Source organism: Zootoca vivipara, chromosome 1 (genome assembly GCF_963506605.1).
Source record: "Zootoca vivipara chromosome 1, rZooViv1.1, whole genome shotgun sequence".
NCBI lineage: Eukaryota > Metazoa > Chordata > Lepidosauria > Squamata > Lacertidae > Zootoca > Zootoca vivipara.
Window position 1 is genome coordinate 135,236,949 of NC_083276.1, and position 20,571 is coordinate 135,257,519.

The 20,571-nt window shown below is 42.3% G+C and overlaps 1 protein-coding gene across 6 annotated transcripts in view; it reads right to left on the minus strand.

The window, feature by feature from the left end:
- Positions 1-20,571, minus strand: part of HDAC4 (histone deacetylase 4) — a 120,366-nt gene that overhangs the window by 25,219 nt on the left and 74,576 nt on the right. For all 6 annotated transcript variants that reach the window (XM_035140321.2, XM_060282705.1, XM_060282703.1 and 3 more), the window contains 7 exons: positions 19,915-20,048; positions 18,002-18,122; positions 15,357-15,403; positions 12,224-12,331; positions 11,859-11,914; positions 8,085-8,172; positions 5,671-5,790 (listed from right to left, as the gene is read on the minus strand). In XM_035140321.2, coding sequence (XP_034996212.1) covers positions 5,671-5,790; positions 8,085-8,172; positions 11,859-11,914; positions 12,224-12,331; positions 15,357-15,403; positions 18,002-18,122; positions 19,915-20,048 — 674 coding nt within the window. The remainder of the gene's footprint in view (positions 1-5,670; positions 5,791-8,084; positions 8,173-11,858; positions 11,915-12,223; positions 12,332-15,356; positions 15,404-18,001; positions 18,123-19,914; positions 20,049-20,571) is intronic.

The window sequence follows — 20,571 nt, forward strand, 5'->3', positions numbered from 1 at the left end:
CTGCGCCATCAGATCAATGAGTGGGATGAAAGGCAGAAACAGCCTTAATCCTTAGTTAACATCTAAAAGAAAAACATATGCTCATGCTTGTAACTTTAAAATAGTTATTACATTTTTTAAAAAACCCACCAACATTTTCAAATTGTTTATTTAAAGCAGTTCACACAGAATTGCCGGGGAGACTAGATTTGGTACACTTACGGTAAGTACCTTCTTAACTGCCACAAATATTGTAAATGCAGAATCAGCTTCCTTTTCCAAAAATGTTTCCTGGAGTTCTAACATCCAAATGCACACATTTTCCTTACCGGATTCAGTGAGCTCAGGATCAGCACTGCTGCTTTGGGCCAGAAGCTACTGGCTGAGATTATTTGCAATAACAAAATACTCTCTTATAATCAACAAAATAGCACATTAAAAAGGAGCATGTATCAGAGGAAACCATGCCTCCTAATCTCTAGATAAAAATATAAAGAATGTATCTTAAGAGCTGTCATTCTCAAGTGAACGTGGCAGAGCTGGGCCTTGGAGCAGGTTTTTTCTGCCCCCCCCCCTCCCCAATTGCCTGAATTCCTGAGACCTTGGCATGATGTGCTCTGTCTATGGGTGCATCCAGGTCACGGCCTGCCTTTTATCACAAAGGGTCACTAAGATCTGGTTTTTCTGTGTGCCTATTTGGTACATTGGCTTCCACACTGCCGCTTTTTCATGTTTTTTCATTGCTATTCTGCGGCTTGCCATCCATATCAGTGGACAAAGCAAAACAGGATGCATCCAGAGGTGGGGGGGGTCCCTTCCCTCAATCTCTTTATAGTCTCCCAGCTAATCCCTTATATGTACTGTGTGGAGACTGTGAGAGAACAGCTTCTCTTAACGGGGTTGTTGAAATTCAACTATACCTTCAGCATACAGCAACTGCTAGAAATAGGCACATTCTAGTAAATTTTGGCTACCAGAAATAAAACAGCAAGGTTGTGCGCTCAGTAGGGAGCCAATGGAAACAGGGGTGCAGTGCAAAAGGCCACCCAGTGAAATTTCACCACACATGACCTGCCCACCAAAACTGCACTAACAAGCTACAACACCAGCAAGGACTACAGATGTATAATGTACTATTTTTACTTAATGGATTTGTGATGTTAAGGAAATATCTGATCTAAATGTAAATAGAAAAGAAAAGGAATTGGCGCCATAAGAACACTGCAAAAAAATTGTGTCCATAAGCAGCACCAATTCAACAATAAATTCCTGTATGTTACAAAGTATAACAGTACCACAATTTTTCTCAAAAGGTTAGTCTATTTTCTTATTGTTTAATCTGGTGCTATTTGCTTTTAGTTTCGCTTCTCTTACAAAATGTCCCCAAGTTCAACTTGCACTTCAGGTACAGGTTTTAAAAATTCAAATTCACAATCAGATATGTTGGGTTCATTGGGAGAAAAATAAGCTGTGTGAACACTGGAGACTGTATACCTCTCTATGCCTTTAACCCAGTCACTGAAACCTTAAGAGTAGAAGCCGGGGCTCCTTCCCTCTTGGGCACTTCCATGACATGTGCACTTTGGGGGTGAACCTGGTTGGCGGGAGATGACGGGGAACCAAAAACACAGTGGTGCACTGTGAAGGGTAAGGTAAGGAATGGCGTCAGCAAGACAGAGGCCCAGTGTGCACATAATGCATCGGTTCCTGGAGAGATGAAAACTCTTTCGCTGGTCCTGTCGCCACCATGCTACCTATGCCTATGGCTTAACCTGGGCCTGTGGTTTGTCTGCTCAGACACAACATTAAGCTTAGCCCTGAGTATCACAGCAGCAGCAAGACCAGAGGGAATCATTGTGCAAATACAGAATTAGTGAACAACTCCAGGCACGCCTGGAAGAAGCGGACCATTTGGATCCCTTCCAGTCGGGATTCAGGCCTCATCATGAGACTGAAACTGCCTTGGTTGCACTGGTCGATGATCTCCGGAGGGCTAGGGACAAAGGTGAGAGCTGTTTCCTGGTTCTGCTGGATCTCTCAGCGGCTTTTGACACCATCAACCATAACATCCTTCTGGACCGTCTAGAAGTGTTGGGAGCCGGGAGCACTGTCATACAGTGGTTCCACTCCTGGGCCATATTCAGAAAGTGGTGGTGGGGGATGAGTGTTCAGTCCCATGGGCTCTCACTTGTGGGGTGCCTCAGGGTTCTGTCCTCTCCCCCATGCTTTTTAACATCTATATGCAGCTGCTGGGAGAGATCATCAGGGGGTTTGGGCTGGGTGTTCATCAGTATGCGGATGATACCCAGCTCTACCTCTCTTTCAAATCAGAATCAGTGAAGGCGGTGAAAGTCCTGTGTGAGTGCCTAGAGGCAGTTGGAGGATGGATGGCGGCTAACAGATTGAGGTTCAATCCTGACAAGACAGAAGTACTGCTTGTGGAGGACAGGAGGCGGGCAGGTGTGGAGGACTCCCTGGTCCTGAATGGGGTAACTGTACCCCTGAAGGACCAGGTGCGCAGCCTGGGAGTCATTTTGGACTCATTTTGGACTCACAGCTGTCCGTGGAGGAGCAGGTCAATTCTGTGTCCAGGGCAGCTGTTTATCAGCTCCATCTGGTACGCAGGCTGAGACCTTACCTGCCCGCAGACTGTCTCGCCAGAGTGGTGCATGCTCTAGTTATCTCTCGCTTGGACTACTGCAATGTGCTTTACGTGGGGCTACCTTTGAAGGTGACCCGGAAACTACAACTAATCCAGAATGCGGCAGTTGGACTGGTGACTGGGAGCGGCCGCCGAGACCACATAACACCAGTCTTGAAAAATCTACATTGGCTCCCAGTACGTTTCCGAGCACAATTCAAAGTGTTGGTGCTGACCTTTAAAGCCCTAAACGGCCTTGGTCCAGTATTCCTGAAGGAGCATCTCAACCTCCATTGTTCACTGAGGTCCAATGCCGAGGGCCTTCTGGCGGTTCACTTGCTGCAAGAAGCCAAGTGACAGGGAACCAGGCAGAGGGCCTTCTCGGTAGTGGCACCCGCCCTGTGGAACACCCTCCCACCAGATGTCAAAGAGAAAAGCTACTATCAGACTTTTAGAAGACATCTGAAGGCAGCCCTGTTTAGGGAAGCTTTTAATGTTTAGTAGATTACTGTATTTTAATATTCTGTTGGAAGCCGCCCAGAGTGGCTGGGGAAACCCAGCCAGATGAGTGGGGTATAAATAATAAAAAATTGTTGTTGTTGTTGTTGTTGTTGTTGTTGTTGTTGTAAAATACCTTCTACCTTAGAATGTAAGTCTGCATGAATTTCCATATGTGCACAGGATTTTTGCAGGTTGGTGGATGGGGGAATGAGTTCCATTTCATGTTATAAAAGCATGCAGGTTCCTAATTCCCAGGTCTGTTCCTGCAGCGCACACACAAGCAGTCTCAACCATTATCAGGCACACACTGTCATGGACAAATGTTGCATACCAGCCGGGCAATGAAAGGTATATAGACAACAGTGATTCACACTAATATAACTGCTGGAAAAGATACTGCTCCAACCAAACAAACCATTGCTCATCACATCAGTGATCTTTCAGTTCATGTCACATTTCTTAATGCAAGCATGGGTCCAAAGATTGTCAGGACTTCTTACGTGTAAGAAAAAGTATACTGTGTACCAATTCTCATTGTTTTGCACACGTACAGTCTGCTCTGCTGAAGCCTCAAATGGTCAGTCATGAACCTTTCATTTTCTGCCAAAAGAGCATTCATATTTTACCCTGACCATGCATTGTTACCTCCTTCCCATACCTCCTTACAGTAGGAGTGGGGGTTGGGCAAATTTCTGCAAAACCTTGATATATATTTTTCTACCTGGATAGAATATACAATTAACCAAGGTTATCTAAGAATCAATATTTTACTTTTCTTTGGTACATAATTTATTTGACCGTTAGGATATTACAGGGCAACCTCTTACTTCCACTTCTTAAATAATGCAATGAGTAAAAGATCTTTCCGATTCCAGAGGTGTATAACTATCAAATAACTCCATGCTTTTCATAACCATCATTAGTAGCTCCATTCACAGCTTTTATCAGCAAATGGCCAAAGACAAGATAGGGCAAGAAAGGCTGCTCCCTCCTGTATGTACAAATAACAAAACCTTGTAGAGAGTGGATTGTGAAACTGTTCATAATTCACTTTCATTAGAAACAATGTATAAATCCTAAGTGTTGTAAGAATTGTCCTTTTCCAGGTCTAAGAACTCAGGTGAGGGGTGTCCTCTACTGGTGGAAAAAAGCAAGGCCTTGTTACAAATCAAAGCTAAATAAATATTGATACTAAATGCCAACTATTATTTTTAGGAATTGCAACCAAAATTCAAAAAAGTGACTCTTGCCTGCCTACCTATATTAGCAATGTACTTGTCTCTAGTTGTTGTGGTGACTAGAGGCTGGGGTAGGAGGTGGGGAGGGAGAGTGAATGATATTTGCAAAGACTGAAGACAAGAATCTGAGTGTGCTGCTTGTGTGTAAAGGCTGAATGCAAGTAGGGAGAATGGGATGAGTGCACTAGGCTCATGCACTCATTTCACCAAGACTGACTGCCACCCTCCTTGTCTGATCTGATCACTACAGCTGACTGCTACTCTCCTCGAGTTCAAAGCAGGGAGCCTCCTCTACTCATGGAAGCTGCCTGATTCAGAAACACAGTTCTGAGGGATTCTAAATCACATCGGGAGCCTTCACAAGTAGAAGGCTTTGCACCCTGCCTCAAGGACAGCAGCACGCATAGATGTGACGTTTGGTGTGCCTTTACAAGCAAACAACATGCCTGAATACAACATCAGTACATTCATATTTGGCAAACCCCCATACAAATTGTAGTGAAAGTCCTAATCCTTTATTGCTTGAGTGACCTCTAAGATTGCAATACCATTATTATAACAACTAGCTGGCCCGGCCACGCATTGCTGTGGGTTTTGTGTTAAATGGACCTTTTCCTGTTAAATAGACCTTCAGAGTCTCCCTTTAGAGTCCCCTCACCTGCCCTGTCCCAACCCTGACTCCCCTACTGTAAGTTTCAATTAAGACTCCCCCCACGTGTTCCTGAAAATGTCAACACCCCCCCCCACTGCTTAGGCTGACTCAGGGTCCTCCCCCGCCCATGGCTATGTGCCCCCCTCGTTGTGCCTCATCCCTGTGACCCCCCCCCGGTTGTGAAAGGCCCTATTCAGTTTGTTTTTGCCTGTGGCCTACTGAATGGTGCGGCCTACTCAATTTTCCCTGCTTGGCAATGCTGCGGCCTATTGAAAAAGCTGGGCCTTGTTGCTGCAAAAGGACTGTTTTCAGTTGGTTGGTGTGGAATTTTGTGATGTCATCTAGCGGCGCAGCTTTGGAGGCAGCAGCGTGTGATCTGCCTTCCTATTGGATGCTGCTGTAGTCTTCAGAGCTTCTGGTGATGACGTCTAATCTGGGCGCCACTTTTTTGTGTTCAATCATTATTTTAGGTGTGAAAGGTGTGGTTTTTTGTGGGGAAATTATGCCAGATCCCTCCCTGATGGGCAAGGAATGTTGTGGTCAAATTTGTTAAATTACGGTTTAGCAGTTACGGAGAAAGGCTGTGACCTCCGTGTGCGCAATGCCTACATTTTTATATATATAGATGCTGTAAGAACACATATCAATATTATTATTACCTCATCAGGAGCTCCACTGCCTGGAAAGAAGTTTCCATCATCATAGCGATGTAGTGAAATATAAAGAACATTAGGATCGTTGTAGAAAGCCTGCTGAGTACCATTTCCATGGTGTACATCCTTCAGAGATAGAGATTACATCATATGAGAAGGTTTATAACATGATAGGCTGTCTACATTAACACGAATTGTAATACAACTTTTCATGTTCATGCTACCAAAGCCCTGCAGGGGGAAGGCTCAGCAAGGCACAATTTCATACATACAGTGGTACCTCTACTTACGAATTTAATGTGTTCCGAACACACATTTGTAAGTCAAAAAAAATTGTAAGTCGAATCCCATAGGAATGCATTGGGAGAAAAAAATTGTAAGTCGAAGCAACCCTATCTAAAAATTCGTAAGTAGAAAAAATCCTATCTAAACAGCATCCAAGATAGCGGACGGAGCTCCATTCGTAAGTAGAAACATTCGTAAGTAGAGTTATTCGTAAGTAGAGGTACCACTGTATAAAGCCCCACCGATTTTAGTAACACTAATGTATGGTTAAAAGATTGTGACAATGCTTGTTGCATTATGCTTGGTTGTCAAATGAGACGCATACTGCATAGGGACTCACTTTCAGTCCTATAAATAGAAGATGCAAAAGGTGGACTGGCAAGTAAGCATTTCTGAACATAGAGAACTGCCCTGACATAATTTCAACTGTGTATAGTAACATCATCAAAACTAGCAAGAATTGATTCTTCCAATGATAAAGGATGTAAAGCCTACACACAAATGTGGGGCCAGGTGAATGTATGGCCATGCTACTCCTTGCTTGTGTAAGTACCCTTCAGACAAGTAATAGGGTCTGCATCTCTAAGAAAACAGATTGGAAATGACTGAAAAACACTGCAAGGGAAATCCAGGGAATACCTGAACTGGCATGCTGGATGTAAAATCGTGTTTATGGAAGGTGCTTGTTTAGTGGTGGTGCGGCAGGCAGGATGGGAACAGAGCCATAGGTAGACCTGGCCCTCATATTAATTTACAACTGAACATGCTGCCTGATAGAATCTACAGAAGACACCAATCTAATAGTGCCTTATAACAAATAGATAGGCCCAAACTGCTGTGCTGCAAATGTTGATAGAGCACAAATATGAAGTGCCACAGAAATTGCTGCAGCAGCACTTTCTGGGGCAGCAAAACTAGTATGCTTAATAAGCAAAGCCAATACAATCGCTAGTGGTGGTTTATCTAGAGGAAAGGCAAGTCTGTGCACTCTCTCCTTCTATGTAACATTAGAGAAGTTCAACTCATCCACTGCAATTTAGACAATCTCCCTCCCTCAAACATCAGTCATATGCCACTGGTGTTCCTTAGGATGTAACAACTAGGCAGAAACTGAGGGGATTAGTTTGGTATGAAGATCTGGGTAAAACGTGCACAATTCTTTACTGGCTGGAAGGGCTCCTCTCTCTCCTGCTTTCCTGTGCAGATGTGGATGCAGTGGCAAGCAGGTCTACCTACCACTTTTCAGGGTAGTGCCCTTAAGACATGGGTAGCTAACATGATGCCCTTCAGGTGTGGTTGGACTCCAACTCCTGTCAGCCCCAACCAGCATGGCCAATGGTCTAGAGCAGGCATCCCCAAACTGCAGCCCTCCAGATGTTTTGGCCTACAACTCCCATGATCCCTAGCTAACAGGACCAGTGGTCGGGGAAGATGGGGATTGTAGTCCAAAACATCTGGAGGACTGAAGTTTGGGGATGCCTAGTCTAGAGACTCTAGGATGATCAGAGCTGTAGTTCAGCAACCTCTGAAGGTCCGCACACCACTCCTCACCCCTGCCTTTAAAGAACAGAATAAATAGGTTCAAATGACATCTTAGTATAAGCCCTCCGAACAAAGGACAGGTGCTTCATAATAGGAACCTATGCACCAGAAAAGAAAGCATTTGATGTGTGAATGCTTTCTTTTGCCCTGGTTTCCCTAGGGCAACAGACTGCCTTTTAGGGTGCTGTACTGAAATTCTTGGTTCAGTCCTGCTTGTAACAAGCTGAATATCTCCACAACAAAAGCAAAATACAGATATGTTCCCTGGTGCTGCCTGGTGGGGCTAGATACCTAACTTGCCTCCAAAGCTTATAATGCTCTGGAAAGAAGAGCATGATTTTTAGCATTTTGAAAATGCTCCAGACATTAAGCCCTGTACTAACTGAGAGCAAAGTGCTCTTCAACTTGGAATGCACGTTTGGTTGGCCTTGCTCTCCTGTCAGCAAAGGAGAAAATTGAGCTCAAACGTTTTGAGGATTCGAACCCACATTTTGTTGAGATCTAATGACTGCACTTTTGCCGAAAGAGTTCTTGCATTTTGTATCTGTATTGGAAAGGGGGTGGGGTGTAAAAAAAAGTGCTGTTTCACTCACCCAATCCACTATAAGTATTTTGTTCACATTCAGTCTTTGCTGGAGAAGCTTGGCTGAAATTGCCACAGAATTAAAATAGCAAAAACCCCTGAAAGATAATAGATTATTATAGAGGTATATGTGGAAAGTACACTTGACAACTTCAGCACCAAACACTTTCCAGGAAAATTACATATGCTGTTGCTTCAAAATGAGGAGATAAGACACAGAGATGTATATGAAGATGACAATGCACAGATATTTAATGCACAGACTATTAGTTAGATCTGTGCCAAACACTCTCCACGTTCAACTTTCAGGTTTAAAGCACTGCATTCAGATTTGTGGGGTGGGGGTGGGGCTTGTTAAAAAAAATACTGGAGAGGATGTTTGGTTATTTTCTTGCCCCTGCTTGCTGCCATTTGGTTCCCTTGTTATTGCTTTGGCAACCTTTTGTCCTTCAGAGTGATCACTGGCAATTGGGTGCCACTTAAACATGATGGTGACAGCATTACAGATGTACCCAAAGGGGCGTTATTGCACAAAACTATTTTTTCCTTGGTGTAAAACTTGCATGATTTTGAAATAGTGCTGACCACCTTTGGTTTAGCAAACTACAGTAAACCAATTCAAAAAGTTTATAAACACACTCAAATAACTTCAATGTAGATAAGGCCTACATCAAAGAAATTACCCTTGGTCATATGATGATGTTATGTAATCTTTCAGGGATTACTGGTGTTGGAACAAAATGAAAAAGAAAAAAACCCAAACCAAAGAACCATAATCTTCTGACTCCAAACGGATGTCACCTCATAGAATCTTAGAGTTGGAAGGGACCCCAAGGGTCTTTTAGTCCAATCCCCTGCAATGCAGGAATTTTAACGAAAGCATCCAAGATAGACAGCCATCCAGACTCTGCTTAAAAACCTCCAAGGAAGGAGAGTCCACCACCCACCGAAGGACCTCTTACCATCAGAAAGTTCTTCCTGATATTTAGTTGGAATCTTCTTTTCAATTTCTACTTTGAATGAAATGCATACCTGGGCATAACAAGCCTGATTGCCACTTCCTAGCATAAGCCTGCTTTATTATGTCTTTTATTACCTCTTTTATTTAATTTAATTTATTTATTTATTTGAGAGTTTCTATGCCCCACCCTTCCTTCAGATCAGAGCACAGCATGGCTTACAACAATAATATACAGTAAGGTCCTAGAATAGACATCCTGGGGGGAAGTGACAAGTGGGGTGCTGCAGGGTTCTGTCCTGGGCCTGTTGTTGTTCAACATCTTCATAAATGACTTGGATGAAGGAATTGAGGGGGTGCTCATCAAATTTGCAGATGACACCAGACTGTGAGGAGTAGCTAATGCCACGGAAGACAGAACTGGGATCCAAGATGACCTTGACAGATTGGAGAACTAGACCCATTTCAATAGGGATAAATGTAAATTCAATAGGGATAAATGGAAGGTTTTACACTTCAGCAGGAAAAACGTGCTGCACAAATACAAGATGGGGGCACCTGGTTTGCCATAACATGTAAAAAGGATCTAGGGGTCTTAGTAGAGCACAAGCTTAACATGAGTCAACGGTGTGATTCAGGCCCATTAAAGCTGCCCAATTCTTGGACCTGAGAACCGCCTACCCACAGGACCTCCATCTTGCCAGGAATCAGTTTCAACTTACTGTTCCTCCTCATCCACTCCACCACTACATCCAAGAACTGGTCCAAGATGTGCAAAGCTTTGCCTGACTCAGTTGGTACAATGAAACAGAGCTGGGTGTCATCATCATACAGGTGACACTGCTTTCCAATGGCTTCATATAGATTGTAAATAACACTGGAAACAGAATAGAACCCTGTGGCACCCCAAAACCAAGGGGTCAAGCTGGCTTCACCCAATGATACTTTCTAGTAGTGACTCTGTGAGGTGAAACAAGTCCATTCTATCACGCTGTGGGACAAGGAGTAAGCAGGGACTGCAGGGCCTCTCCATCAGGATTCTAAAAGGTTAGCAACTTCTGACTCCTTTTCTCCTTGAAATATTTCCATTTCAGATGGCCATTACAAGAACTCTGCAACAAAGAAATACAGTAAGGCCGCAACTTACGCGCATTTAACTTGTGCGCATTTTGCTTTACAGGCTTGGCAAAAATTAAATAAAATAAATAAAAAGGAGCGGAAAGGGGGTGGGGTTCTGGGGGAAATGGCATTGGCAATCCCACCAGCCACTGAACCCAATGGCTTTTGACTATTTGTGATTTAACTTTAAGCACAATCCCCAGAATGTAACCCCCATGTAAGTTGCGGGCTTACCATAGTGTCTGAGATATCATTTTTCTCCTCCCTCCCTTTTCTGTCATGTCTTCTAAATTGCAAGGTTGGTTGCAAGTCGGTCATTTATCAATGACATTTCTAAGCTGCTCTGGGAGCCTTATTTGGCCGAAGAGCTGGATAAAAATACTTTTTAATTATTTAAAGCCTGCCTCTCCTTCAAGCTCTCTGACAATCATAAATGACTTTAGGAGGCAGTTGTAGAAGGTAGGAAAGTCCTTCTGCTTCTCCAGTTCTCCCCAGTTTGGAGAGAGTCCCCCTTGCAGATGGCCAGGGGTGCTTACTAGAGATGGGCGTCCAAAACCAGTTTGAAGTCTACATGGAGTTATCAGTTTCATAATTTTTTAACCTGGCAATATATCAGGAATCATGAGGAGTGGGTGGGTACTATGCAAAAATCACAATGTGGGAAAAACTGTGAAGCCAGTTAATGCTTCTCTCAATTCCTACTGCCCCTGTTAATTCTGCCAGCTCAGCTCTCCCCTGCCTCATGCAGGGCGCAACGAATCACAAGAGCAGGTGCCAGCAAAAATCACAATGCAGGAAAAAACCATGAAGCCAGCCAATTCCTCTACACGGCTCCATCCTTATTTCAGACATATCAATATGTCATGGTGTTTAGCTTGTGATATATTGCAATGTTGAAAACCAGATATCGCCCGGCCCTAGTGAACTGCTGAATGGAACTCTGAACTTCTGGCTATACCCCAGTAGAGTCATCTGGGTGAATTGCAATTGTACCATTCCACTTGTGGAATGTTTTTGTTGCCACAGAGAATGCCACAAATTTAATTGGTCCCCCAACACTACCTTCCTTGCTATTCTACAGTTTCCTAAACCTTTGGAACAGATTTTCAGAAGCTACAGGGAGCTACTGAAGGAAGTAAAGGTAAAGGTAAAAGGACCCCTGAGCATTAGGTCCAGTCACGGACGACTCTGGGGTTGCAGCACTCATCTTGCTTTATTGGCAGAGGGAGCCGGCATTCAGCTTCCGGGTCATGTGGCCAGCATGACAAAGCTGCTTCTGGCGAACCAGAGCAGCACACGGAAACGCCGTTTACCTTCCCACCAGAGCGGTACCTATTTATCTACTTGCACTTTGACGTGCTTTCGAACTGCTAGGTTGGCAGGAGAGTAGGAATCAGCAGAAAATAGTTTTTATTCTTCTATTTAAATGAATGCCCCTGATGTTCTGTTAACAGAATTGTGTTGGATTTTACCCATTGTGTATGAAAAAGTCGCATGGGAAACACTCTGAACTGGTGCAAAAGGACAACCAGAGAGGAAGCCAGAGAAGACCATACACTGACAAGACATGCAAAGTGCAAAACAAAAAAAGCAAGCTCTGTATTGACTTGGAGGTTTTTTCAGGTGAAAAAGACACTCCTGAAACTTTCAGCTCTAAGTTCTGTTAAAACACTAGTAAACGTAGCCAAAGCACAAACACATACTCACATGGGTGTACTTTCTTCAGCATGGTGACCAGGTGGTCGAACTACGGCAAATCCATTCTACCAAAACAAAAACGGCACATAAATTTCAACCATATTTAAATAACTGTAGCTAAGTCGCTATGTAGTTTGTGACATATTCTGCTGGGTCCCGCCCCCCAAGGGTAGAAAGGGTAGAAAACCAACCAAACCAAACTCTTTTACCTTTTAAAATACAGGAAAATGTTTTAGCTGCTCCTTAAAATTTTAGGCATGCTGCTGAAATCTGGGACTATTTCAGTAAGGGTTACAGTTTACATTTGCACATTTGACCAAGTTACTCTCACATCTACAGAGTAATAAGCAAATCATCATTAGCATCATACTAACCTTTAACTCTCCTGTAGCCACTTTAAAAACAAGCTCTATAACACAGCCAACAGCAAGGCGAGCAGCACTGAAGGAATGGACCTCATTCCAAATTGTATCACTGTCAACCTACATAAAACAGATTCACATCAGTAAAGCTAGGTATTTTTCAAAGTCACAGACCTGTGTACTAAATTCTGTGGTTATGTTACTTGTGTAAGCTTCTTAATCATAATTGTGCTAATCATCAATATCTGATGGCACAATTCTTGCATTTATGTCAAGTGAGATCAAACAAACCACAATGCTAGGAGGACCTAGAAGTGGATCACAAACTGACTTATGACAGATTGCAACAGTGACATCACCATTCTATCTCTGTTTGATTGTTGTTGTTTAGAGAGATCCATTAGGGAACTGTTTTAAGATGATGACTACAAGGACACTTCTTATGCACTGTTTGGTGGGCTGCTACCATCCTAGATGAGACAAAGGGCCGGACCCAGTTTTCTTTTCTTCACAAGTAAGAGAAATGGCATTAGTTATCCAGCATTTTCTTGGAACTGGAAAAAGGTTTAACTAGTGCAGTTCATTCTGTATTTTATAACTAGCCCAATCAATGAATAATTTAAATGCCTTATAACATACTGTAGTTATCAAATAACACTACCACCATCATCATTATGAATAAGCATTATTAGCTACATTCTAATTGCAACTGCACAAATATTCCCATAAAATAGAACAATAAAACCATAAAATCTCAACATACTAAAACTTCAGCAAATTTCACAGGACATGTTAACAGAACAGCTAACAGACACATCTGTCCACAAAAGGAACCAATATAAATTGATGTTTAAAAGGTGCTGGCAACAAGGACGGTCATAACTCCAGTGAAAAGGAGTTCCACAACCGGGACACCATAATAGAAAAGGCTCTGTGCTGTGTCACAATGAAGCTGGGCATTTGTCTGTTGTTATTGGGAGGTGTTTTCTGGTCAGAGGCCTTCCACCTATTATTTAAGCTGATTTTCCCAGTTGGAGTATAACTGGAATGGCGTGTGAGATTTTGTACTCGGCTATATTGTGTTGCTTTAGGAATGCCCCTAATTGTTATAATCTTCTTTCATATGGTGCACCAGAAATTTCTTTTCTAATCTGAACTTTTTACATATCATGTCAACACTGTTGCATTTTGCAATATTTTGCGTACATCTGGTATAAAAAAGTGTCTGTGTGGTTTATCTTAAATGAGGCAAGTAAAAGGTATACTAGTTATGTAACAGGAACATCAACGAGGTAGATTAGTAACTCTGAATTTTAACATTCATGCCAACATGTCCTTACAAGGGGCCATCTTGAGCACCAGTGGCAGAAAACTCATTTGAATTGGATTGATCACAGCTTAGAGCTCAACGTCGAGCATACCAAGTGGCAATAGCAATGGCCAATAAGACTTTCTTCACTGCCTCTATTGCATCTGCAGAAAACAGCAGCAGGAGACTATTTCAGGTAGTTCGCAATCTAACGGAACCACCTTCAACATCAGGACCTGGTGAGGACCCCAAGATCTCCTCAAATGCTTTTGCAGTTTTTTGCAGATAAAAAGTCGCTCAGATTCAGAAAAGGGTAGACTCCACTGTGGGAGCAGGGCCAGGGTGCTAGAGTGCTAGAGTCCTGTCTAGCCAAGTTGCATGGGATCAATTCCAATCTGTTACCTCCGAGGATGCGGACAGGCTGCTTGGACGAGTGAAACCACCTGTCTCCTTGATCCTTACCCATCCTGGCTCATAAAAGCGAGCCAGGAAGAGCTGGGCAACGGGCTCTGCGGGGTGGTGAATGCTTCTCTCTGTGAGGGAGCCTTCCCAGACCCACTGAAAGAGGTGGTTATTAAACTACTTCTTAAAAAACCATCTTTGGACCCAGCCAATATGGCCAACTATCACCCAGTCTCAAATCTTCCATTATTGGGCAAGGTGATTGAGTGGGCGGTTGCTGAACAACTCCAGACACGCCTGGCTTCAGGCCTCATCATGGTACTGAAACTGCCTTGGTCACACTGGTTGATAATCTCTGGCAGGCTAGGAACAGAGGTGAAAGCTGTTTCCTGGTTCTGCTTGATCTCTCAGTGGCTTTTGATACCATTGATCATGGTATCCTTCTGGACCAGGAGCTGGGGGCACTGTTATGTAGTGGTCCCTCTCCTTCCTCCTGGGCCATGTCTAGAAAGTTTTCATATATGCTGTAAGCCAGGCATCCCCAAACTGCAGCCCTCCAGATGTTTTGGCCTACAACTCCCATGATCCCTAGCTAAGAGGACCAGTGGTCATGGATGATGGGAATTGTAGTCCAAAACATCTGGAGGGCCGAAGTTTGGGGATGCCTGCTGTAAGCCACCCAGAGTGACTGGGGAAACCCAGTCAGATGGGGTGGTGTAAATAATAAAATTATTATTAAATATTAACCTGCATTTAATTTATAATTATACAAAACTGCATTGAGAGAATGTCAAGCCCTCCCTCAAAGTCTCAAATAACTGCAATACAGTAGTTGGAAGAGATGAGGGAACAGCCAACATGATATATACAGAGATAAATAGACAGCTGAACCTGCCATGAAGGAGGCTTTGTGCAATAGGTAAGACCCAGAGGAGAAGCAGCAGCCCCAATACAAAGCAATTTCAAACTGATTATACTGTTAGTTGCAATAATCAGTATTTATTTGGTGAAAATAGTCATTCTGTGTTGCATCCAATGGTGACTTTTGTGTTGATAAAAGTCTCTTTGATCCAGGAGGGGTTTCCATCTGAGGAATGGAGAGGGAGCAGATTTTTTATGATTCCCCCTCACAGCTAAGGTCCCAAGTCTCCAACACGGGTTCCAGAGGCTTCAGGGAAATGTTCCAAGAAGCAAAGGGGGTAGTGAAGGGGGTTGGGGGGGAAATCACCTCCCCGTTCTGCTGATTCTACTGGTGACAGGCCTCACAGGATCAAAGAGCATTCTGTCAGTGGAGGAACACCACTGGATGCAACACAAGTATTTCATGTATAGATATTCTCCCTCCTTTATTCAATCATTTCAGCTATACACAATGAAACTCTAACCTATGAGATACACACATTATTTTCATGGGGGGGGGGAGGGAGTACTTACCCCAACGCCACCACAAGGGAGCCTGACAAACATTGATGTTAAAGAGCCTGGGGGAGTTAAGAGTAGAGCAAAAAACTGTTGAAACTGTACAATTCTAAGGCTTTTAGACTAAGCATTTTATGAACATGCACCTGATGTCAGCTGCAGTAGAAACCTACCCATTCACAGAATATTAAGTGTTGCATGTATACACCTGCCTTCATTTGCCTCTTTCTTAGACCCGTCGACTTTTGTTTTCCATAAACCTTCAGTCTAGATTCTCCTAAACTAACTTCCAACACCTTCTGTGTCATCCTAGTGACTTGTTATGGGTTGCAGTATTTATTTAAAGGGCATAATAGTGCCCTGGAATGGTTACAAAACCTTTCCCTGATTTATATACATCGTACTGCATTTTCAATCTGTTTATAAAAAACCATGCACATCTCAAAGTATATACGATTCTGATCAGGGCTCCAAAGCAATTTCAAGAACATCCACATTCTCTGAAGACACTTCAGAAAAAGAAAATCCTATTAGTATTGTTCTGTCTGAGGCTATTAAAATGTTACCAGCAATTTAACAGAAACAAAAATCCAATGTAATAGTCAGATCATTGTGGCTCCAACTGAGTATAGTGGTAAGCCAGGCATCCCCAAACTGTGGCCCTCCAGATGTTTTGGCCTACAACTCCCATGATTCCTAGCTAGCAGGACCAGTGGTCAGGGAAGATGGGAATTGTTGTCCAAAACATCTGGAGGGCCGAAGTTTGGGGATGTCTGTGGTAAGCCATGGTTAATGGTTTATTGCAAACACACAAAATGTACCACAAACACAGAACATGCCTAATTTACTCCTCCACACGAGCAAGCATGAGCAACCAACCATAATCCTCAGCTTGTTATATCTGAACTCCAGTTTGGTTTGATTTTGCTCAAATAAATCATGATCGATAAAGCCATCGTGGTTTCTTTGGAGTGAAACAAACCCAATCCCTAGGTTTGATGCAACAATAAGCCAAGCGTTGTGGTTTATGGCTCCTGCCCACTAGTGGAAAGGAGCAAAGTGGAAACAATCTGTGGATTCATGGTAAACCACAAATCATGACTTACCTTGATGTGCAAATGCACCAAACATGCAGTTTTCAATGAAAAGCACACCACTAGTGGCATCAGAATTGGTTCTCTATCAGCGTCTAATCAGCAAATTGCAAACCAATGCATATTGGAAAATACATGTAGGAAAAATGTCAGGGCACATATATAGGAAACATCTATTTTTTGGGGGGGGACTAATGCAGTAATTTCTATGAAGAATAATGAAATATATTATCACACATTTCCTGATTTCCAAGATAATAATTTCCATGAGGATATGGACTGGTTGCTTTGTTCTTAAAATTGGCTAGATGTTAAAAATTGTGGTATTTAAATGAGAATGGTCAATTATTCTATCATTTGCCACTCCACTAATATGTGTACCTTCCCCCAGCTGTAGCAGCAGCAATTTTGTCTTTACAGAAAACCGTATACCATTTTTCCAAATCCAGTATGATTACACCAGGAAAAAAAATCACTTCCTGCTCCTAAATAACTGCTGAAGTCTCAATATATTGTTAACAAATGCACTACATTGCTATTTTTAAAAAATTCACAGTGTGCTATTTTTTGGCACGGGGTACTAATTCAAATACCTCACAAGTTGAAGCGTAAACAGGCTAACTTACTAGCCAACCGTGTCACATCACTTAAAAACAAACCAACAAACCTGAATGAGGTTACTATGACAAGGCCAATTGTCTCTAAAATTATATTATCTGACCTTAATTATTGTTTATTCTTGTAAAAAATTGTCATTGTTCAATACCGCATACTTACTTAGGAATAAGCCCATTGTACTCAGTGGGACTTACTTCCAAGTACACATGCATACAACTGGGCTCTGTAAGGTTTTCCAAAATTGCACCCAGGAGCCCAACCAGCTATAAACCTTGAAGTTTCAAATATTATCAGATCACATTTTGAGGGTGCTCTAATTGACTTTTTGCACGCCAGTTGCCTAATTTCCCTGATATTCCAGGATTATTTAATTATTTGTTGGGGTAGCATGGAAATATTGAATCTGATCAGGGATTTATTAGCAATTATTGTAGTTGTTTTAGTTTACATTTCTTAAAACATAACTTAAGATTTCTATTTGTTCTTAAAATGTGGTACACAGTCACACCTTCAACGCCCCATTTGCTTGCTTTGTTCTTAGCCTGCCACTGTAGGCTCTCTCTCTCTCTCTCTCTCTCTCTCTCTCTCTCTCTCTCTCTCTCTCTCTCTCTCTCTCTGTGTGTGTGTGTGTGTGTGTGTGTGAGAGAGAGAGAGAGAGAGAGAGAGAGAGAGAGAGAGAGAGAGAGAGAGAGAGAGAGAGCATGCCTATATGTATATCTGTGAGAAAGGTCCCTAGAAAAAAAGTGTAAAGTATCATCGGGGAACATTCTCCTACAACAGCTTATATAGACTTGAATGCAAATGAAGATCACATAATTTTGGATCGAAACCCAGATAAAAAAGAGTAGACTATCATCATGTCCCTTGCATATCTCTATAGGGTCACTAGGGTCAGGGTGTATAGAAAGATGCTCAAAGATGTAGAGAGGACTAAACTCCCTGCTGTACCTAACAGTTTCTTGCTGTCCAATTTCTGCCTATTCAGAGGGTTGGTACCATAAAGCAGTGTGTGCGCTTCTGAATGAACAGTCTGTAGTTCTTCTAGAGTAGCTTTTCTTCCGCGGATACACTGCAAAAGAAAAGAAAACAATGAATTACATTTACTCTAAAAAAGCAGCAAATGGGGGAAATATAACTGAAGTTAAACCTAGGTTTATTTTCTAAGCTTATGTTTCATTTCCACATTTTTATTCTTAAATTTTTGAATGATTCTATGAAATTTAGGATGTTTTATGAAAACATATTTTTTTGTTATTCTGGCTACTGAAAATAACAAAAACAATTCATGAGCAATTAAACTGCCTCAGCAGGACTCACTGTGTTGAAATAACGTAGTAAAACTTGAAATAGCTAAATAAGAAATATCAAAGAAAATATTACTTGACTATTACTCATCTAGTGCACACAGGAAAAACAATATGTAGCCTTTTGATACCAGCTAACATGAGAGGATTGGAGTGGGTCTTAATATCCAACATATTTGTACAGTGGTACCTCTACTTACGAATTTAATGCGTTCCGAACGCACATTTGTAAGTCGGAAAAAATTGTAAGTCGAATCCCATAGGAATGCATTGGGAGAAAAAATTCCTAAGTCGAAGCAACCCTATCTAAAAATTCGTAAGTAGAAAAAATCCTATCTAAACCGCATCCAAGATGGCGGACGGAGCTCCATTCGTAAGTAGAAACATTCGTAAGTAGAGTTATTCATAAGTAGAGGTACCACTGTATTTAACAACAGTTCGATCTTGTGGACTCTTTTCTCCAAATTCATTCAGATAATAACTAGACCATCAATGAAGTTTAAAAAGGACTTGCACTGCAAGTTTTCCCTGGAGTTCCTTCCCCACATATTCAAGGCCACTGATCTGAGATAACAGAAATGGATGAATGAATGAATGTTGTATTGTTTGCAGTAACTATGCAAAGATCAACCACTGGAGTCAGACTATGACCAACTCACACTTGGATCAGGCAATAAAATCTACAATAAAGGTCTGTTATGCACATTGCACTATGTGAAACCATGGCTTAAGTGCAATGCATAAGCAATTGGGCTCCAGTACAGAAAACTGTGGCCACTGCATGCCTCCCTAGTTTGGTTGTTGCACTGTGTTGAGCCTAACCATGGTTTGGTTTAGAGTGCTTATCTTTTCCAGATAAACCACAAGCCGTAAGTCATAGGCCAAACCTTGGTTACAGCTCATGGTTAATCTCAAGAGAGCTAAACCACCAGCCTGAATTCAGGTGACACACAAAGTCAAACCATGATTTAGCTTAGCATGATGCTAGAGCACATCAATGCGGGAGTTAGGGGAGAGAAGCACAGCAGCCACAATCTCTTCTCTGGGAGCCCACACAGCCACAAGAAGACATGGTTTGGCCTAGTGTGAAATGCAAGCCAAGCCACTCAGTAAATTATGTATTAACAAACTAGTCAGAAATTTCAACCTGTGCATCTTTAAAATAAAACCAAATAGGCTTAGAATATGCCAGATGAAATTGCAGGGTTTTCCCATGCATGTAATATCAGGTTGGTGTACACATGCAACAAAATGTAAGTGGTAGAATCCCTGCGTGGTAGAGGGTATGGTAACCTTGAAGGCCTGCCCGTGTAAAAACACTAGCACATTAGACAGGAAGGTTCTATCAGCGTCTCCCTATTTATGCTAGTTTTCTACTTGAAAAGGGTTTTTTAAGTGGTGTAACCCAGAATTCTATCACCTCAGGCCTCTGCCACTTCTTGCCACCTTTGTCTGCTGCATATATAAATCAATCAATCAATCAATCAGGGCAGGCTTCATTTTCCCAGTATCACAAATCTTTTTGCCTTTCCCCGATTCTATTAGGCCATCCATTACCTCACACTTGCTACGAAGACCAGTCTCCTGAAGCCGTGACCAAATGCTCTGGATTCTCCCTGCATGTTCTGGATGACTGTTCGTGTTGCCACAAGTGCACTGGTGTTTCAACATCAGAGTATCATACACAAGGCCTGCATTAGAGGATACAAAGTAACTCAGGCTGCAATCCTGTACTTATTTACCTGGGAGATGAACACTTCTGAGTAGATGGCTACAGAACTGCATTATTAAATGCACTATTATTATATGTGCGTAAAATGTATTCTTTGAAGTAGAGTATTTTGAATTGATTTTTGGACACAACTTTACCAAAAACACAAAAATAACTTGGGCAACAGAAATAGGATGGGCATATTTTCAAAGGAATTTTACAGTGAACTAGGTAATATTTAGCTCAGTAGCAGAACGATCTACTACTTAAGTAGTCTACCTCTGCCACTGTTTTCCTAGAACAGTCAACCCATCTATTCACCCCAAAAGTATCAGGAAAGAGCTTGGCTGCCTATGAGCAAATTCAATTAAATTCAGACTTTAGCCTGACAAGTTTTAATCTTTCCCCCAAACCTGAGGTCCCCAAGATAGTGCCATGCTCTCTCACCTGTTCTGCACTAGAGTTTCTTTTCGCTCTTCCAAGCATTGTCTGCCTATGCCCTA